The sequence below is a fragment of the Loxodonta africana genome, chromosome 3 (assembly GCF_030014295.1).
Source record: "Loxodonta africana isolate mLoxAfr1 chromosome 3, mLoxAfr1.hap2, whole genome shotgun sequence".
NCBI classification, from domain to species: Eukaryota; Metazoa; Chordata; class Mammalia; order Proboscidea; family Elephantidae; genus Loxodonta; species Loxodonta africana.
Genome location: NC_087344.1, coordinates 51,401,132 through 51,416,309, shown reverse-complemented (window position 1 = coordinate 51,416,309; position 15,178 = coordinate 51,401,132). Strand labels below are relative to the sequence as shown.

General features: G+C 58.3%; 2 protein-coding genes across 6 annotated transcripts in view; one reads left to right on the top strand and one right to left on the bottom strand.

Moving 5' to 3' along the window:
* The first annotated feature begins 819 nt into the window (after positions 1–819).
* On the top strand, positions 820–7,551 carry MFAP2 (microfibril associated protein 2). 3 transcript variants are annotated; one of them, XM_064281360.1, is made up of 9 exons: positions 820–885; positions 3,342–3,416; positions 4,931–5,017; positions 5,219–5,245; positions 5,332–5,418; positions 5,607–5,651; positions 6,459–6,546; positions 6,744–6,817; positions 7,024–7,551. In XM_064281360.1, exons 2-9 carry the CDS (start codon positions 3,380–3,382, stop codon positions 7,125–7,127), a joined length of 549 nt encoding a protein of 182 aa, XP_064137430.1. In that variant the 5' UTR covers positions 820–885; positions 3,342–3,379; the 3' UTR covers positions 7,128–7,551. The 3 variants fall into 3 exon arrangements, with proteins under 3 accessions (XP_064137430.1, XP_064137428.1, XP_064137429.1); XM_064281358.1 differs by having other exon boundaries at positions 4,928–5,017; XM_064281359.1 differs by lacking the exon at positions 820–885 and having other exon boundaries at positions 2,917–3,416; positions 4,928–5,017.
* A 337-nt stretch (positions 7,552–7,888) lies between these two features.
* The window catches only part of CROCC (ciliary rootlet coiled-coil, rootletin), a 46,042-nt gene continuing 38,752 nt past the window's right edge, over positions 7,889–15,178 (bottom strand). Inside the window, exons 28-34 of one of the 3 annotated variants that reach the window (XM_064281356.1) lie at positions 13,704–13,919; positions 12,809–13,033; positions 12,250–12,399; positions 11,737–11,937; positions 11,379–11,510; positions 10,533–10,712; positions 7,889–9,780 (exon numbers count right to left, since the gene is read on the bottom strand). In XM_064281356.1, the coding sequence (XP_064137426.1) occupies positions 9,694–9,780; positions 10,533–10,712; positions 11,379–11,510; positions 11,737–11,937; positions 12,250–12,399; positions 12,809–13,033; positions 13,704–13,919 (1,191 nt within the window). In that variant the 3' untranslated portion in view covers positions 7,889–9,693. The remainder of the gene's footprint in view (positions 9,781–10,532; positions 10,713–11,378; positions 11,511–11,736; positions 11,938–12,249; positions 12,400–12,808; positions 13,034–13,703; positions 13,920–15,178) is intronic. The other 2 variants (XM_064281355.1, XM_064281357.1) reach the window with 2 other exon arrangements.

The following is a 15,178-nucleotide window of genomic DNA, read 5'->3' as shown; positions in this document are numbered from 1 at the left end:
GCTGAAGGGTCCCTGCGGGAAGGCCCAGACTGGACACTGTTTCGGAATCCAGGCAAGGGATGATGGTGGTTCACATCATCACTTGGGTGAGGGCAGTGGACAGACTGGAGAGACCATTGGGCAGTAAGTCAGTGGCTAGTGCCAGATAGAATGCAGAGGCTGAGGGACAGAGGGGAGGATGCCTGGGTAACAGAAGGATGGTAGGGTCACTACCTGGACTGGGGACACAGGTGAGGGCCAGGTTTGAGGGAGCATGGGAGGTTGTGAATTTAGGCTTGGATCGTTGTTGAATCTGAGGTGCCTTGGGGACACCGGATTAGCCAGGCCTGGTAGCCCCTGGGATATGTGGGCCTGGCCAGGGCTGAAAGGAACGCTGGTAATGGAAGCCAGCTGAGGGCACGGGAGGTGCAGGAAGAGGAGCGGCTACGGAGACCCAGAAGGCACAGCCACAGAGGCAGGAGGACATCCAGGCGTCCTGGGAGCTGGGAAAGCCACAGGGGAGCAGGACTTTATAGCTCAGGGGCCTTGGGTAAATCACCTTTTGATTTTGGTTTCCTCCTCTGTAAAATGGAGGAACATAACCCAGTTCACCTCGGCTGAGGACCAGATGTGATGAGGAGAAGCGTTTTGCACAGTGTAAAGTGCTGGCCAGATGTGAGCATGGCTCTGCGGGCGCCTCCTCCCACAAGGGCCCCCTTCAGAGGAGGGTGAAGGACCCGAGGGCGCGGCGTGGCGGCCTGGGTGACACGCTCGCGTTAGGACCCAGAGGATGCGGGGCTGGAGGGCGGGCGCCGGCCCGTCGGGGGCCCAGAGGGGGGCTCGGAGCGGGCAAAGGGGCGGTTCCGGCGGGCGGACGCGGAGCGGGCGACAGAGTCAACGGGACAGGTAGGCACGGGCCTGGCGGCCTACCGGGCGAGGGGCGCCGGGGGCCCAGGTCGCGGGCGGGGGCGTCGGAGGGCCTCCAGGGGCGAGGGGGCCCGGACCCCTGATCCTGGGGGCTGGCTACTGGGGCCCTGAGCCCGGGGCCATCTGAGCGGGTGCTAAGAGGGCACTTGGAAAGCTTAGGGTCGCTCTGAGGGAAGGGCGCAAGGTGGGAGGACGGGAACCCGAGTTTGAGGGGAGCCAGAAGTGGGGCGTCGGGGAATGGACGGCTTTTGTTCTCCCCGGGAGGGTGGAATGTGAGGGTGGTGGGGGGCAGCCGCCCGGTGGGAGCGGCGGGGACAGAGACGCAGAGAGACAAAGAGAGATCAGAGACGGGGAGCGCGCCTGGGCGAGTTTCCGTGGCTGATTGCTCCCAGCTGTGCGGCGGTGCAACATCTGGTTTCCTCCAGCGGGGCCCCGGCCCGGCCTCTGGAGCAGCCAGAGCCCTGCGCCGGCCCAGCGAGCGTGGGGGCAGGGAGCTCCGAGTCGGCCCCGTTGCTGTGGAAGCGGGTCAGAGGGAGAAAGGGCACCCTCCGGGACAGGTCCTGACCTCCGCACCCCTAAAACTGCGAGATCTGGAAGGGCTTGGAGGTCCCCTGGGAAGGATCCATTACTCCCACCCTGACTCTCCTCTTTATGACCTCCACCCCTTGCCCTGGGGGCCCCTCCCCCACTAAGCCTGGGCCAGGGTCTCAGTCCTTCTGGAGCAGAAGACTCTATGCAGGGGGCCTGGAGGCACTAGGAGGGGCTTTGGAGGCAGACAGGACTTCCAGACTCCTGAAGCCCCTTCAGGCCCCAGCTGGGGGCCTCCCCTTGAGTGGTAACTGCTCCAACTGGCCTGGCTCCCAGCTCTGCCACCAGCCTGCGGGTGGGGAGCGAGGCATGGGGGGAGAGGGTGCAGAGAAGAAGCTCCAGGAATCACAGCCTCCATATGGTGAGGAAGCCAAGGGTTCTCAGAATGGGGAAGTGGGGAGCCAGATGGCCCTGGCTTTTGGGCAGCTCCGGGCAGTAGTCTTATACCCCTGCCCTCCCCCACCCACCTCATCAGACTATAACCAGTCCACTGCCACTCTTGCGACTCCATGTGTATCAGAAGTAGAACTGTGTTCCATAGGGTTTTCCATGGCAGATTTTTCAGAAGTAGAACACCTCGCCTTTCTTCCGAAATGCCTCTGGGTGGACTTGAACCTCCAGCTTTGTGGTTAGCAGCCAAACATGTTAACTGTTTGCACAACCCAGGGAACCAGGAAGGGAGTGAGCTGTTGGATAAGATGGGTAAGGGTAGGGGTAGGGGGTCAGAGAAAACTCAGGATTGGGAGGAAAAAGGGAAACATGCCCATGATTCTGCCCCTTCCTACACCGTCCCTGGATTCCCAGGGGGGAAATAAAGCAAAGTTAGGGTTTCCAGCTAGAACTTACTATGTTGTGGCAAAGGGGGCCCTCCTGAAATGGAGAGCCACGTGGACTCTGTCCTCACAGCCCTCCAGGCAGAAGGCTGACAGTCTTGAGGTTGCTCTTCATTGAGCTAGGACTGAACATGGGGACCTTGAGATTCAGCCAGGTTCTCTGTAGCCAAAGATTGGAGGCTGGACTAGACCAGGAGTTCTTGAAGAACCTGGTGAAAGCTATGGACCAATGGTCTCTCTCCAAAAAATCACACACATACACACATAACAGTTGCCATATAATATCAGGGGGTTCAGAGAACCTCTGGGCTGGGTGACATCATGGTCCCCTCCAGTGCTGCTATTCTAGGACTGAGAGAAGTCCTCTTTAGACTCCACCCTAAGGGCTTCCCGCTGCTGCAGACAAATAGACCTCAGTTTTGTGAGCCCGCATTGGCATTGAAGACAGCCAGGTCTTGGGAGGCCAGGAGGTCTGGCAGGAGAGGAGTCTTCTAGGGGCTGGGAGCCTTGCCCAGCCTGGCTGCTCAAGAGGCCCCCTAGGCTGGTGTGCATGTGGTTTCCTGCTAAGCTCAGGGGCCCAGGGGCTAATTGGGAGCAGGTGGTGGGGTTGGCAGAGCTGCTAAGGCCAGGCCAGGGCTGGGGTCCCGAGGACAAGACGGGGGTCAGAGATTCACATGGTCAGTGCATTAGACGCCTGGAGAGGTGCTAGGCCAGAGGGTTGGCTTAGGTGGGGTGAGCAAAGTAGGGTCAGGGTTGGTAAGGATTAGATATGTCCCCTGAGTGAGTAGGGGAGGGAGGGGTCAGTTAGTTGCTCAAGATCAGCACCCTTGCCAGGTTGGAGGCCTTGTCCCTTGTGACTTGAGCACCAGGATCATCCTTGAAGTGGTTCCCCAACCCTCCAGATGGCTGGCTTCTATTCCCAGCTGCCCATCTCCAGGCTGAATTCAGGGGACCAGAGGTGGGTTCTGCACAGGCCTGGGGTGCAGCCCTCCCCCTCCTCTCCTCCCACCACAGCGCTCTGACGCCATCCCAGCCCACCTTACTCTGTGACCATGAGAGTTGCCTACCTCTTCCTGCTAGTCCTGCCTGGTAAGTGGCCCCAGGGCTGGGGGCAGCTCCCCTTTATGGGGTGGGAATGAGGCCGGTGGTGGGGAGCTCACAGTAGCCTTCCCTGTGACCTATAGCCAGTCCTCAGCTGCCCTTCTTCCAGACCTCCTTTCCTGCCAGGACCCCAGACTGGACTGGCCAGGTGCCCCAGGGCCTTCTCCTCCACAGCCCTCCACAGCAACAGGCAGGCAAGGTTCAGGAGAGAATAGGCAGGTGCCCAGGTACCTGAAATCCATGCTTCTATTACTGAGCCTCCTGGAAGCCAATGTGCAGTGGTAGGGGGCATCCAAGGCAGGGAGTTGGAAGGCCTAGGTTCTAGACCCATTTGGGGGCCAACTACCCTATACGATCTTGACCTTGGTGGGAGGGAATCCCTGTTGGTCAAACAATAGGTTAGCGGGGATTACCAGTGCCCTGCCAGTTCTAACCTTCATTTCACTCATTCATTCAATGGATATCTATGGAGCTCCTATATGGAAACCTGGGTGGCGTAGTGGTTAAGTGCCACAGCTGCTAACCAAAAGGTCAGCAGTTCAAATGCACCAGGCACTCCTTGGAAACCCTATGGGGCAGTTCTACTCTGTCCTGTAGGGTTGATATGAGTCCGACTCAACGGCAGTGGTTTGGTTTTTTGGTTTTATATGTGCCAGGTCCTAGGGATGTAGTGGTTAAGTGCTATGACTGCTATCCGAAAGGTCGGCAGTTCAGATCCACCAGGCGCTCCTTGGAAAGTCTATGGGGAAGCTCTACTCTGTCCTATAGTCGGAATCGACTTGATGGCAATGGGTTTGGTTTTTTGGTTTCATATGTGCCAGGCGCTAGGCTAGGCTAGGCCCTAGGGATATAGCAGTGAACCAGGCCCTGCCCTCATTGAAGCCACCAGTCTGGGGGAAAACCAATTGCTGTCCAGTGGATTCCAACTCATAGCAACCCTATAGGACAGAGTAGAACTGTTCCTTAGGGTTTCCAAGGAGCGGCTTGTGGATTCGAACTGCTCACCTTTTGGTTAGCAGCCTGAGCTCTTAACTACTGCACAAGCAGGGCTCCAGTCCAGGGAAGGGTGGCAGATATAAAATAAGTAGATGTGATACATTTCAGCTTGTTCTGAGTGCCGTGATGGAGAGGGCAGGTGGGCCAGTGTGGCCTCTCAGCAGATTTCATTGAGACCTGAAAGAGAAGCTGCTCAAGTCTTGCAGGCCCATGGGGAGTCAAGTACAAAGGTCTGAGGCAGGCAGGGGCATGGCAAGTTCCAGGAGCAGCCAGGAGGCTAGAGTGGGGAGAGTGGTAGGGTGAGGTCAGGGAGGTGACATGAGACCAGGGCATGTAAGGGCCTTCACAGGCAAGGAAGGAGTTTGGATCTTGTGGGCCTGAGCATCTGGTTTTAAGATTCTCACTCTCACAGGCCTGCCCTTGGGACCCTGGCCCTGCCTGCCCTCCCTGGAAACCCGTTGGGGCCCCTATTGCCCTTCCCCCACATGCTTTGCTTCTCACAGCAGGCCTGCTGGCTCAGGGCCAATATGACCTGGACCCCCTGCCTCCGTTCCCTGACCATGTCCAGTACACCCACTACAGTGACCAGATCGGTAAGGGCCACCATGCCTGCCCCAGGCCTCCCCCAGTGGCCATGTCATCAAGGCCTGGGTCCCCTGGTCAGCCAGGGAGGTGGTGGGGGTGTGGTGGTAATGGAAATCTCTGGGGGTGGTCACTGGCTCAGTTGTGACTTTGTTTGTCCCTGGAGCCAGCCTGACCCCTCCCGCCAATTCCACCTTCATCTTTGCTTTCAGACCCCCCAGACTACTATGACTATCAAGGTAAAGGGCTGGGGCAGCTGGGGTGGGGATACCCACGGGATCCTAGGGAAGGAGGGGGCAGAGCCTTTATCATCCCCTTGTTGTAGAGGTGACTCCTCGGCCCCCCGAGGAGCAGTTCCAGTTCCAATCCCAGCAGCAGGTCCAACAGGAAGTCATCCCAGCCCCCACCTCAGGTAGGCCACAAATCCCTGCTCACACCCCTCCCCTAATCCCTTTCAAGTCAGAACTCCTGGAAGTGGGGTCTGTGCCTGGGCTGGGAGTGGTAACCCCACCAAGACTTCCCACCACAGGCCCAAGAGCCCCACCCTGCCCTGAGTAGACCCCTACCAATTACTCTTGTCTCCCCCTCTCCTAACACCAGAACCAGGACATCCAGAAACAGAGCCCACGGAGCCTGGGCCTCTCGGTAAGAGGTTTCCTTGACAGTGGAGAAAGGGCAGCATGGCCCAGAAGTTGGGGTAGCTGGGGGGTGGTAGTAGGACAGAGAGAGCCAGGCCTTTTGCTGTTGCTGGGTAGACAGTGTAGGCTGCTGGTGGCAGCAGCCCCCCCTCCCCACCCCGCCCACCGGCTTTAGGCTGGCAACTCCAGCCCCCCAAGGCGCTCTGGGAGATCCCACCCTGCCCCCCGTGTCTGGCCGGAGGCTGAGTTGGCTGCAGCCTTAGGAAGGGCCCCTTATCCAAAGACAAGGGAGGGGCAGGGAGTGTGCTGGGGGCTTCCTGCCAGCCAGATGGACTGAGTGGTGCACGTGGCGAGGCAAGGCGGGGGCAGGAAGCCCAGGCCGGCTGAGCTGGTGCCCCACGTGCTGTCCCGGCCAAGAGCCTGCAGGAGTGTCTGTGTCTGTGTGTGTGTCTGCATGTGTGTGTTACTGTGTGTTTGGGCCTTTGAGTGTGTAAATGAATATGCCATGAGGTTGGTAGGGACTTTTCTAACTGTGTCTTTGTGGGTGTAAGTTTGTGTTTGAACTTAGGTGTGTTAAGTGTGGTTGTGAGTTTGTATCTGTATAAATATATTGCATAAAATGGGGCAGCCCAGGAGGGTCCCACGGTGCTGGCATGGACGTGGGTGTATTTGGACTGGGTGGCCTGAGGGTGAAGAGGGGTACCCAGACTCTGCCAGTCTCGTGCTGTGCAAGGCTGGGGGCTAACCCCCAGAGCCTTCCCCCACTCTGGACCCCAGGCTGCAGCCCCTAGTCTGATCCCCACATGTCACTCAGACTGCCGCGAGGAGCAGTACCCGTGCACCCGCCTTTACTCCATCCACAAGCCCTGCAAACAGTGTCTCCACGAGGTCTGTTTCTACAGGTGAGCACAGGCCAGCGCCTGCTGGAGGGTGGTGGGAGACCTGTGGACTCCGGCCAGCCAAGGTGGGAGTTTGGCAGTTGAGCTTCACTCTGGTTGAGCCCAGGCCTGGGGGACAGGACTCCTGGGCTCCAGTGCCAGGGTCTGGCTGGCTCTCCCAGTGGGGGTGGGGCTAAGAGCTCCCTGGCCCATCCCCCCAGCCTCCGCCGCATGTACATCATCAACAAGGAGATCTGTGTCCGCACGGTATGTGCCCACGAGGAGCTCCTCCGAGGTAGGAAGGCCCCCACGCCCGGGCCGCCCCCTGCCCCCATGCCCATTTTGTTAGCTGTCCAGCTATCCACTTCCTGGGGCTCCTGAGCTCCAGTACCATCTACTTTTCACTCTCAGAACATCCACCCATCACCAGGGTAGGGGAGGGGAGCAGTTCCCATCGCCCAGCCTCGCCCTGATCCGCACCTCCTTCTTGACCTCCAATAGCTGACCTGTGTCGCGACAAGTTCTCCAAGTGTGGCGTGATGGCCAGCAGTGGCCTGTGCCAGTCTGTGGCGGCCTCCTGCGCTAGGAGCTGCGGAGGCTGTTAGGGTGGAGCTGGCACCTGTGCCCAGGACCCTTCTCGGATCCACGGGCCCTCAGGCCTGACCTAGTGCCTTTCTCCCTTTCCCGACATTCCCTTTATTCTGTAAGTAAACGTTAGTGGACTATGGCCCTGGGGCTTGTGGGAGGTTGGGCCTCTGGCCCCTCCTCCAACCTGTGGCCACCCATGGGGCAGAATGGAGGCTCCCCACTGCCTAGTTTCTGCCTCCTGGGTGGGGGGCACCCCAGGCCTCTCTTTGTGGGACGCGGGCCTTGATGTGCCTTCTTGGTCCCTCTGAGGACAGACCCCCCAGAGTTCCATGAGGTAGGCTATGTGCCCCCCGCCCCAGCTGGTCTGCTTGGATTTCCTATAGCCCCCTGGGCATGAACCACCTTTGTTTTATACAAAATTAAAAACAAGTTTTTACAAAAGATTCAGAGTCACTTTTTCAGTTGCAAGCAGAGGCGGCGGCCACGTGCCTCCAACGCTGCCTGTCCCCATTGAGAGGCCACCCGGCCCCCAGGGAAGAAGGGGCAGTTCAGGTGCGCAGTGGCCTTGATTGTGCAGTCCCCATCCTGCCTCCTCACCCACCCGCTTCAGCTCTGACCTGCCCAGAAGGATGGGCCCCAACAACTGTCCCTCAGGATGCACGCGTGCCTGTGTTGCAGGGGCGAGTTGCCTGGGGCATAGAAGGTTCAAGGCTACAGCTTTCTCACTGTCAGGGCTGCTGGGGGAGGGCAGGAGTCCCCCATCCCCAGGGGGTGTGAGCCAAGATGGGCGGTGCTTATGGGGAAGCTTCTGGGTATATGTGGGGTGGTGTAAGGCAGGAGGTCAGGGTAGGTGGACTCTTGAGACCAAGGGCTTCTTGGCAGGAGCGGGGGAGAAGGCCGGGGCGGTTTCAAGGGCAGAGGCAGGTGAGCTGTTACAGCATTTCCCTCTGACCGGCTCTGAATGGGTACCCTCACACAGTCCTACTGAGCATTCTGAACAGCTCTATGTGGCACCATGATTAAGTGCCAGACTACAAACCGACAGGTCAGCGGTTCAAGCCTCGCCAGTGGTTCCCTGGGAGAAAGACCTGCCAATCTGCTTCCATAAAGATTACAGCCAAAAAAGCTCTATGGGGTGGTTCTACTCTGTCATGTGGGTTACTATGAGTCAGTATAGACTCGAGGGCACCCAGCAAGCTTACAGACAAGGACACTAAGCCCAGAAGCATTACGTAACCTGCCCAGGGGTTCCAAAGCACTAAGCGGCAGAGCTGGGTAAGAACCTGACTCTGTTGGACTCTAAGCCTAATTTCCCTTTGAAAACGTTTATTGGGTACCTCCTGTGGGTACTTCCTCATAACCACTCTGTGAGGTGTTGCTGTTGGGGTGTGCTGTCCACTCATAATGACCCTATAGGACAGAGTAGAATTGCCCCATAGGGTTTCCAAAGCTATAAATCTTTATAGAAGCAGACTGCCACATCTTTCTCCCGAAGAACAGCTGGTGGGTTCAAATCACCAAACTTTTGCTTAGCAGCTGAGCACTTAACCACTATGCCACCAAGGCTCCTTCCCTGTCAGGTAGGTTCCCATTTTACAGATGAACAAGCTGAGGCTTGGAAAGGCTAAGCAGCGTTGCCCAGGATCACTCAGCAGGGCCAGGGGTGTTTACTCCCAAGCCTGCACTTGTATGACCTGAGGCCTGAAGGGCCTGTCACTGCCCAGAGGGTGGACCCCACCGTGAAGAGGGGCCAGGGAAAGGCATGAGAACGCTTTGGTAGAAAGAGCTGAGCTGCTACAGCTCCAAGGCTCAAGTGCCCCATCAAAGGGGGGTGGGTGGCCTTGCCACCTGACATCTTGTGAGATTGGGAAAGTTTCTTACCCCTCCACACAGGCCTCTCTGCTCCCCTGTCCCCCTGCACCCCCTCCCCAGGAGGTCCCATTCCTCTTGCCCAGGCCCTGTCCGTTTCCCCTCCCCCGCCTCCCAGCTGGAGGAGGCCTGTTAGTAGTACAGTAAAGAGACATGTCTGTATAAACCTTTTGTAGAAAATGGGGTCTTCTTGTTACAAAAACACAACGGTTCTGAACAATGAACATTGTAAAAAGGTATAAAAATACAGGGACTGTGCTCTCTGATGAGTTTCCTGACAAACACTCTAAACTAAGGAGGAGAGATCTCTGGGAAGCTGGAGGCAGGGCCTGGGTACTCCTCCTTTTTCCCATAAGCCCATGCTCCAGGGCTGGCCAGAGACAGAGGTCTCCCCCACCCCTGGCTCTGGCTCAGTCACCCTCAACGAGGGCCTCCTACAATCTAGACTGGCTCACTGAGGGGGTGGGGAGGGTGAATTGAGGTGGGGCCCACAGGCGGGATCCCAAGTGATGCTGGGTAGTCACTGCCGGGAAGCCGCTGCTGGTCTGGCCTGGAGCTGGAGCCCCCACCTCTCACTGCTGCCAGCCAGCTCCTCCTCACCCTGGGACAGGCTCTGGGGGCCCTGTCAGCCAGGCCCTGTTGGCCTTGTGCTGGAAAGGAAGTCCCTCTTCTACCTGGCCACAGGGCTGTTCTCCAGGGTCCCCAGGAAGGGGCTTATTTCCCCAAGGGACCAGAGGGTGGGGAAAAGGGTGCTGAGCTCCTTCGAAGCTCCTGCTGCAACTGCCCCTTCAGTGTGGACACCTGGGGAAGACAGGGAAGGTAGGATCAGCCCAGGTCCCCTGCCTGATGTCAGAGGGAGGCAAGTGACTAGTGAAGGGCCCCTCAGCTGCAGATGGGGCCTCAGAAGGGACCCGATGCCCCCTATTTCAGAAAAGATCTGGTCTCATTTTGCTCCATGTAGCAGACAAGTGTCTTCTGACTGCTCAGCATCCCTTTGGAGGGCCACCCCAACCCCATTCTCGGTCTCCATCAACATTTGGGTGGGCCTAGCCCAGGCTGCAGGAGTATACATGTGACTCAAACCCGGCCTATCAGAGCACCCTTGCAGACATGATTGGTTCAGGGATGACCAGGAAAAGACAAGTGACCTAAGCTGGCCAATGGGGATCATCCCTGGGACTTTTGCTGGTGCTCTCAGGAAATGGCCTGTTCTCTTCTCTGGGTTAATGGGATAACCTGAGGCTGAAGCTCCTGGGGGCCATCTGTGCCACCGGGGAGAGCACCTGCCTGGGCATGGAGCCAGAGGAGAGCAGAGTCGTGGAGAGAAGGCCTGAGCCCCAATGATATCACTGGAGCACTTGGGTCCAGCCATGCTTGTCACCAGCATAGATGACCCTGGACCTTCTCAGTTATGGGAGTCTCAACTGCTTATACCCATGAGGTCACAGCTAGCCATTTCCTCCTCCAGCTCCATCTCCATCCTGGCCCAGTCTCCCCAAGGGGTGAGTCCTCCACCTCCTGGGGAGGGGCTGGAGCCCTGGAGGCCTGAGTACCTGCTCCTCCAGCCCACGCACCCTCTGGCGGTGGGCACGCTCCCTTGCCTCCAGGGTGCGCTCTGTCTGCACCTGGGCACCACGCAGGCGCTCCACCTCCTGCTGCAGCTCTAGCCGCTGTTGCTCATCTGCCTCCAGCTGGGTGGGGCTGTGGTTCTGCTCCATCACCACCATCTGGGTCTGCAGGGGAGAGCACTAATCAGGAGGTCTGGCCCACTGTGTGTGTGTGTGGCTCCTTGGGGCAAGGCCAGTGCAGGTGGGATGCAGGCAAGATCCTTGCTTGTCCCCTGCACCTCTGACCCTTCGGTAAGCCAGTGAATCCTGGGTCAGGGTACCCAGTGATCCCCACTCAAGACATGCACACAGGCACGCGCACACACACACACACAGACATATTCAAATACGTTCATATACACAGAGGCACAATGCCAAACATGCAAATACTTACATTCACACAGATGCACGCATATGTGTAAAAACCCAATACTCCTAAATACATCTACATACATAACAGGCATCTGTACACCAACACATGCACACACATATATTCGTAACAGTTAGACATGCCCCATTGTGCACAAGCATCCATGCCATACACACAAGAATACACACATGTACACTCATACCATTACATGACCACGACATACGTAACACAGGTTCACATGCTAACATGCCCTTAGCATCCCTTTTCTCTCCATCTTGGGGAGGACCCCTCTCTCCAGGGCCTAGCTCTGGTGATGAGGGTTAAGGACCCTGGGCTGGCTGAGCCACCAGCTCTGCCTGGGGCTGCCTGGTATTCAGCTGGGGTGGGGTTGGGGTTGAGGGCTGGGGGGGCAGAGACCAGACCTCCAGCTGCTGGATCTGCCTCTGGGCCTCAGCCAGCTCCAGCTCAGCCCCCGAGAGTGTGCGGTCCAAGTGGCCTTTCTCTGCACTCAGCCGCACTGTGTCCTCGTGGCTGCGAAGCTTCTCCCTCTCCACCTAGGTGGGGAGACCAGAGGAGATCAGGGTGCCTGGGGAAGGACAGAGGCCTGGGGAGGGGGCTCGGGGTTCTAGTGCCCAGTGAAATAACCTAATGCCAATTGAGGCAGCAGGACCAGGAACCAACTAGGACTCCAGGCCTCCAGACCCTGTTGACACACAGCCAGGACAAGCCATGGCTAGGACCCAGAGGAAGTGAGGGGAGGGTCCTGGAGCAGCGGCTCACCTTGTCCAGCATTCTCCTGAGGGCCGCTCTGTCCTTCTCCAGCCGCAGGGCTGAGCGCTCTGCCTCCCGCTTCTCGGCCTCCAGCTGGGCTAGGGCGCATTGCAGGCTGCCCAGGCGCTCCTGCAGCAGCCGCCGCTCATCACGCAGCTTCTGCACTGTGCGCAGGGCCACAGCCTCCCCCTCCTGCCGCTGCCGCAGCACCTGCAACAGAAGCCAGGCAAGTCCGAATCCCTCTGGGTCTCAGCGTGTACGTGTGAAGCTTGGAGATACTGGTGCCAGCCTGCTGTGCCCAGTCACTCACAGGGTGACTGTGAGGCCCACAGCAGAGAACTGTCACCATAAGCCAAACTCATCTCGTCTCTGAGCCTCTGTTTCAGCATCTGAATGATGGGGGTTCTTCACAGGAGGCTGGGCCTGGGTTTGAGGATAAAGCTGAGATGGGTGGGAAGGTCCCTACCCTATCTACAGGGTCCCCCAGTCCTGGGGAGAGAGGGGGCCCATGCTGGCCCTTACCTCCTGCAGCTGTTGCAGCTGGCTCTCAGCCTCTGTCCGCTGCAGCTCCAGGTCAGCCTGCTCACCCCGCATCGTCTGCACCTGTTCGCCCAGGGAGCTGCTCTGCTTCCGTGCCTCGGATAATGCCTGCCGGGTGGCCTCCAGCCGTTCCTGGGGAATGGGGGCTGATGGTGCCAGGCTGGCCTGGGCCCTGAGGCAAAGGGTGTCTCTCTACTCTACCTCCAGGCCAGGTACGCAGTCCACAGAACAGGTAGTCATCTCACCTGGAGAGTGAACCAGACTGCAAGCCTGGCCCACAGCCTATCCACTGATCTGGGTAAGGAAGGGGTCACTCAGACCCCAGTTCTCCCACATTAACCCTGCACCTGGGTCCCCCAAGCCTGTACTCCTAGGCTTGCTCTTATTGTCCCCCAGAGCCTCCTCTATTGGCTGACTCTTATTGAGCTCCCCCAAGAACCAGCTGTCACTGGCTGATCCTCTACCAGGACCCCTCCAGCCTGCTCTTATTGGCTGACTCTCTCACTGGGCCAACCCCCACGGGCCCCTACAACCCTCATACCTGGAGCACTTGACGGTCATGCTCACAGGCCGTCAGGGCCTTCTGCAGGTGCAGGTTCTTGTCCTGGGTGTTGGTGAGGCTTGCGCTGTTCTGGGCCAGGGTATCTGTCAGGCCCTGCACCTTGTTCCGCAGGGCGCCCTCACTCTCCTCCACCTTGGCCAGGGCCCCGCTCAGCCGCTCCACCGTCAGCTGCAGGGTCCCTGCCTTCACCTCGCTGTCTGCCACCTGGCAGGAGGACAGGATGGTCAAGTGGCTCTGCTCCTGCCGTGACCCTCACCAGGTGTGCGCAACCCAAGCCCTTCCCATCTCTCTCTTCATCACTGATACTCGCTGCTCTGGCTTGCACTCACTGGCTAAGCCTACTGCAACCTGGGCCCCATTCCCACTGCCAGGTGACCACCCTCGCCCGGAACACCATCAACCTGGTTGTCTCAGACCCAGTGGCTTCCTCCCTGCCCTCATTCCCCTCTCCTCCCTGCTGTTGGAGAGAAAGGGTGGCCACCACAACCCTGAAAGTCTCTGTGTTCTTGTCTTAGATGAGCGACCCAGCATGGTTAGCAGATTTACTAGACATTCAAGTTAGAGCTAAACTTCCTGGCAGCCAAGGCAAAAAGGGAAATGAGTGTAATCTATGTCTCTAACCTGTCCCACAAGCCTGCATGAGCGCAGATTCTGTAGTCAAACAGTCCCAAGTTTTAATTCTCGTTCTGTCTCTAATTAGCTATGTGACCCTGGGCTAGTGACATCACCTCTTTGAGCCTCCATCTGCCCATCTGTGAAATGGGGATGATGGTATTACTTGCCTCACAGGGTCGTTGTGGGTTTGATATACTCCCTGTAAAGCACCTGGCACAGGGCATGCAGATGTGTGGCTGTGAGTGGGGGAGGGGCCCACCTGTCTCTGCAGGGAGTCTACACGATCCTGGAGGGCCTGGGCCTGGACCTCACGGTCACTCAGGCCCAGGCGACTGCGCTGCAGTTCCCCCTCGAGCGAGCGCCGCTGCAGCTCAAGCTTGATGGTGCGGCTCTCAGAGGCGTCTAGGACCTCCTTCAGGCGCCGCTTGTCACTCTCCAGCTTCACCTCGTTGGCCTTCATCTTGCTGATCTTCTCCTGTGGGTTGGGGAGGGCTCAGGCCCCAGCTGTCAAGCCTACCTCACAACCCCCCTCATCCCTCAGGACCCTTAGGAGAAAGTAGGGAGTGGCCCTGAAGTGGCTGCTCCAACCACTCGCTGTATGACCTGGGCTCAGCCTGTGACCTCATGGTCTCGGTTTCCCCATCTGTTCACAGGATGATGGACTTGACAATCCCTGAGCATCTTCCAGTTTTACCTGAGTCTAATGGGCTGTGTAATCTAGACCTATCCCTTCCGGCTCTCTGGCCCTGTTTCACATCTGTATAGTGGGGAGACTGAATTCGTCCAGAGATACCAAAACCTGGGTATTCCCAACAGCCCTGGGGAGGCGGGTATAAAATGAAGTTTCCAGGGCCCTTGCCCTGCTCCCCTGAATCTCTCTCCAGAGGCAGGCCCAGAAGCTGCAATGTGTAACCTCAGCTGACAAGGGCAGCCCTGGTGAGCAGGAAGCCTGACCCCACTGCTCTGGAGTTTTAGGGGATGATGTTGTTCCCTCCACCATACGGGGTCAGAGAGTGAAGGAGCTTGGGGGCTGAGGACAGGGCAGGAAGACAGGGTTGTCATCTTGGAGATGGGGTGGGTCAAGGGGGTTCCCCTCCCACCAGGCTCCCCACAGCCCCATCCCTGCCCTCTCCTGGGCCCGGCAGGCCCCACTCTGGCTCCTGCCCGTCTTTGTTCCTGGCCTCCTCCCGCAGACCCTGTGGCTGGGCCCAAGGCCAAAGCTGGAGCTGCAGACACAACAATCCAGCTCACGCCGGGCGTGGAGCCAGAGGCAGGGGGCAGGCTGTGGGGGCAGTAACGGAGGGACGGGAGAGGGAGAGAGGAAGGGGATCTTCGGCTGTGTGAAGGGCTTGAGGCTGCAGCAACCTGGACTGGCATCATCAGCGCCTGGGCTTCCTGCCCCAGACACACACGCACACAAGCATATACTCATACACAGAGCTATGCGTGAACGTCCCCCAAACACACATAAGAACCCCAGGACACCGCCCACATGACTATACAGAGACATGCAGAACACGAAAAGAGAACAGAGGCCCCCTGCACGCCACCTTTCATCAAGAGCCTCTGAGCACCATCTCTGTGAGACAACCACGGTCCCCCCTTTCCAGGGTAAGGAAAGGAAAAGAGAATCAGACAGCTGACTGGCCCCAGGCCAATAGGAAGCAGGGCCAGGACTCAAACCCAGGTCTGTCTGGCTCCAAAGCTCAAGCTCTTTCTCCTAAACCCTTGCGA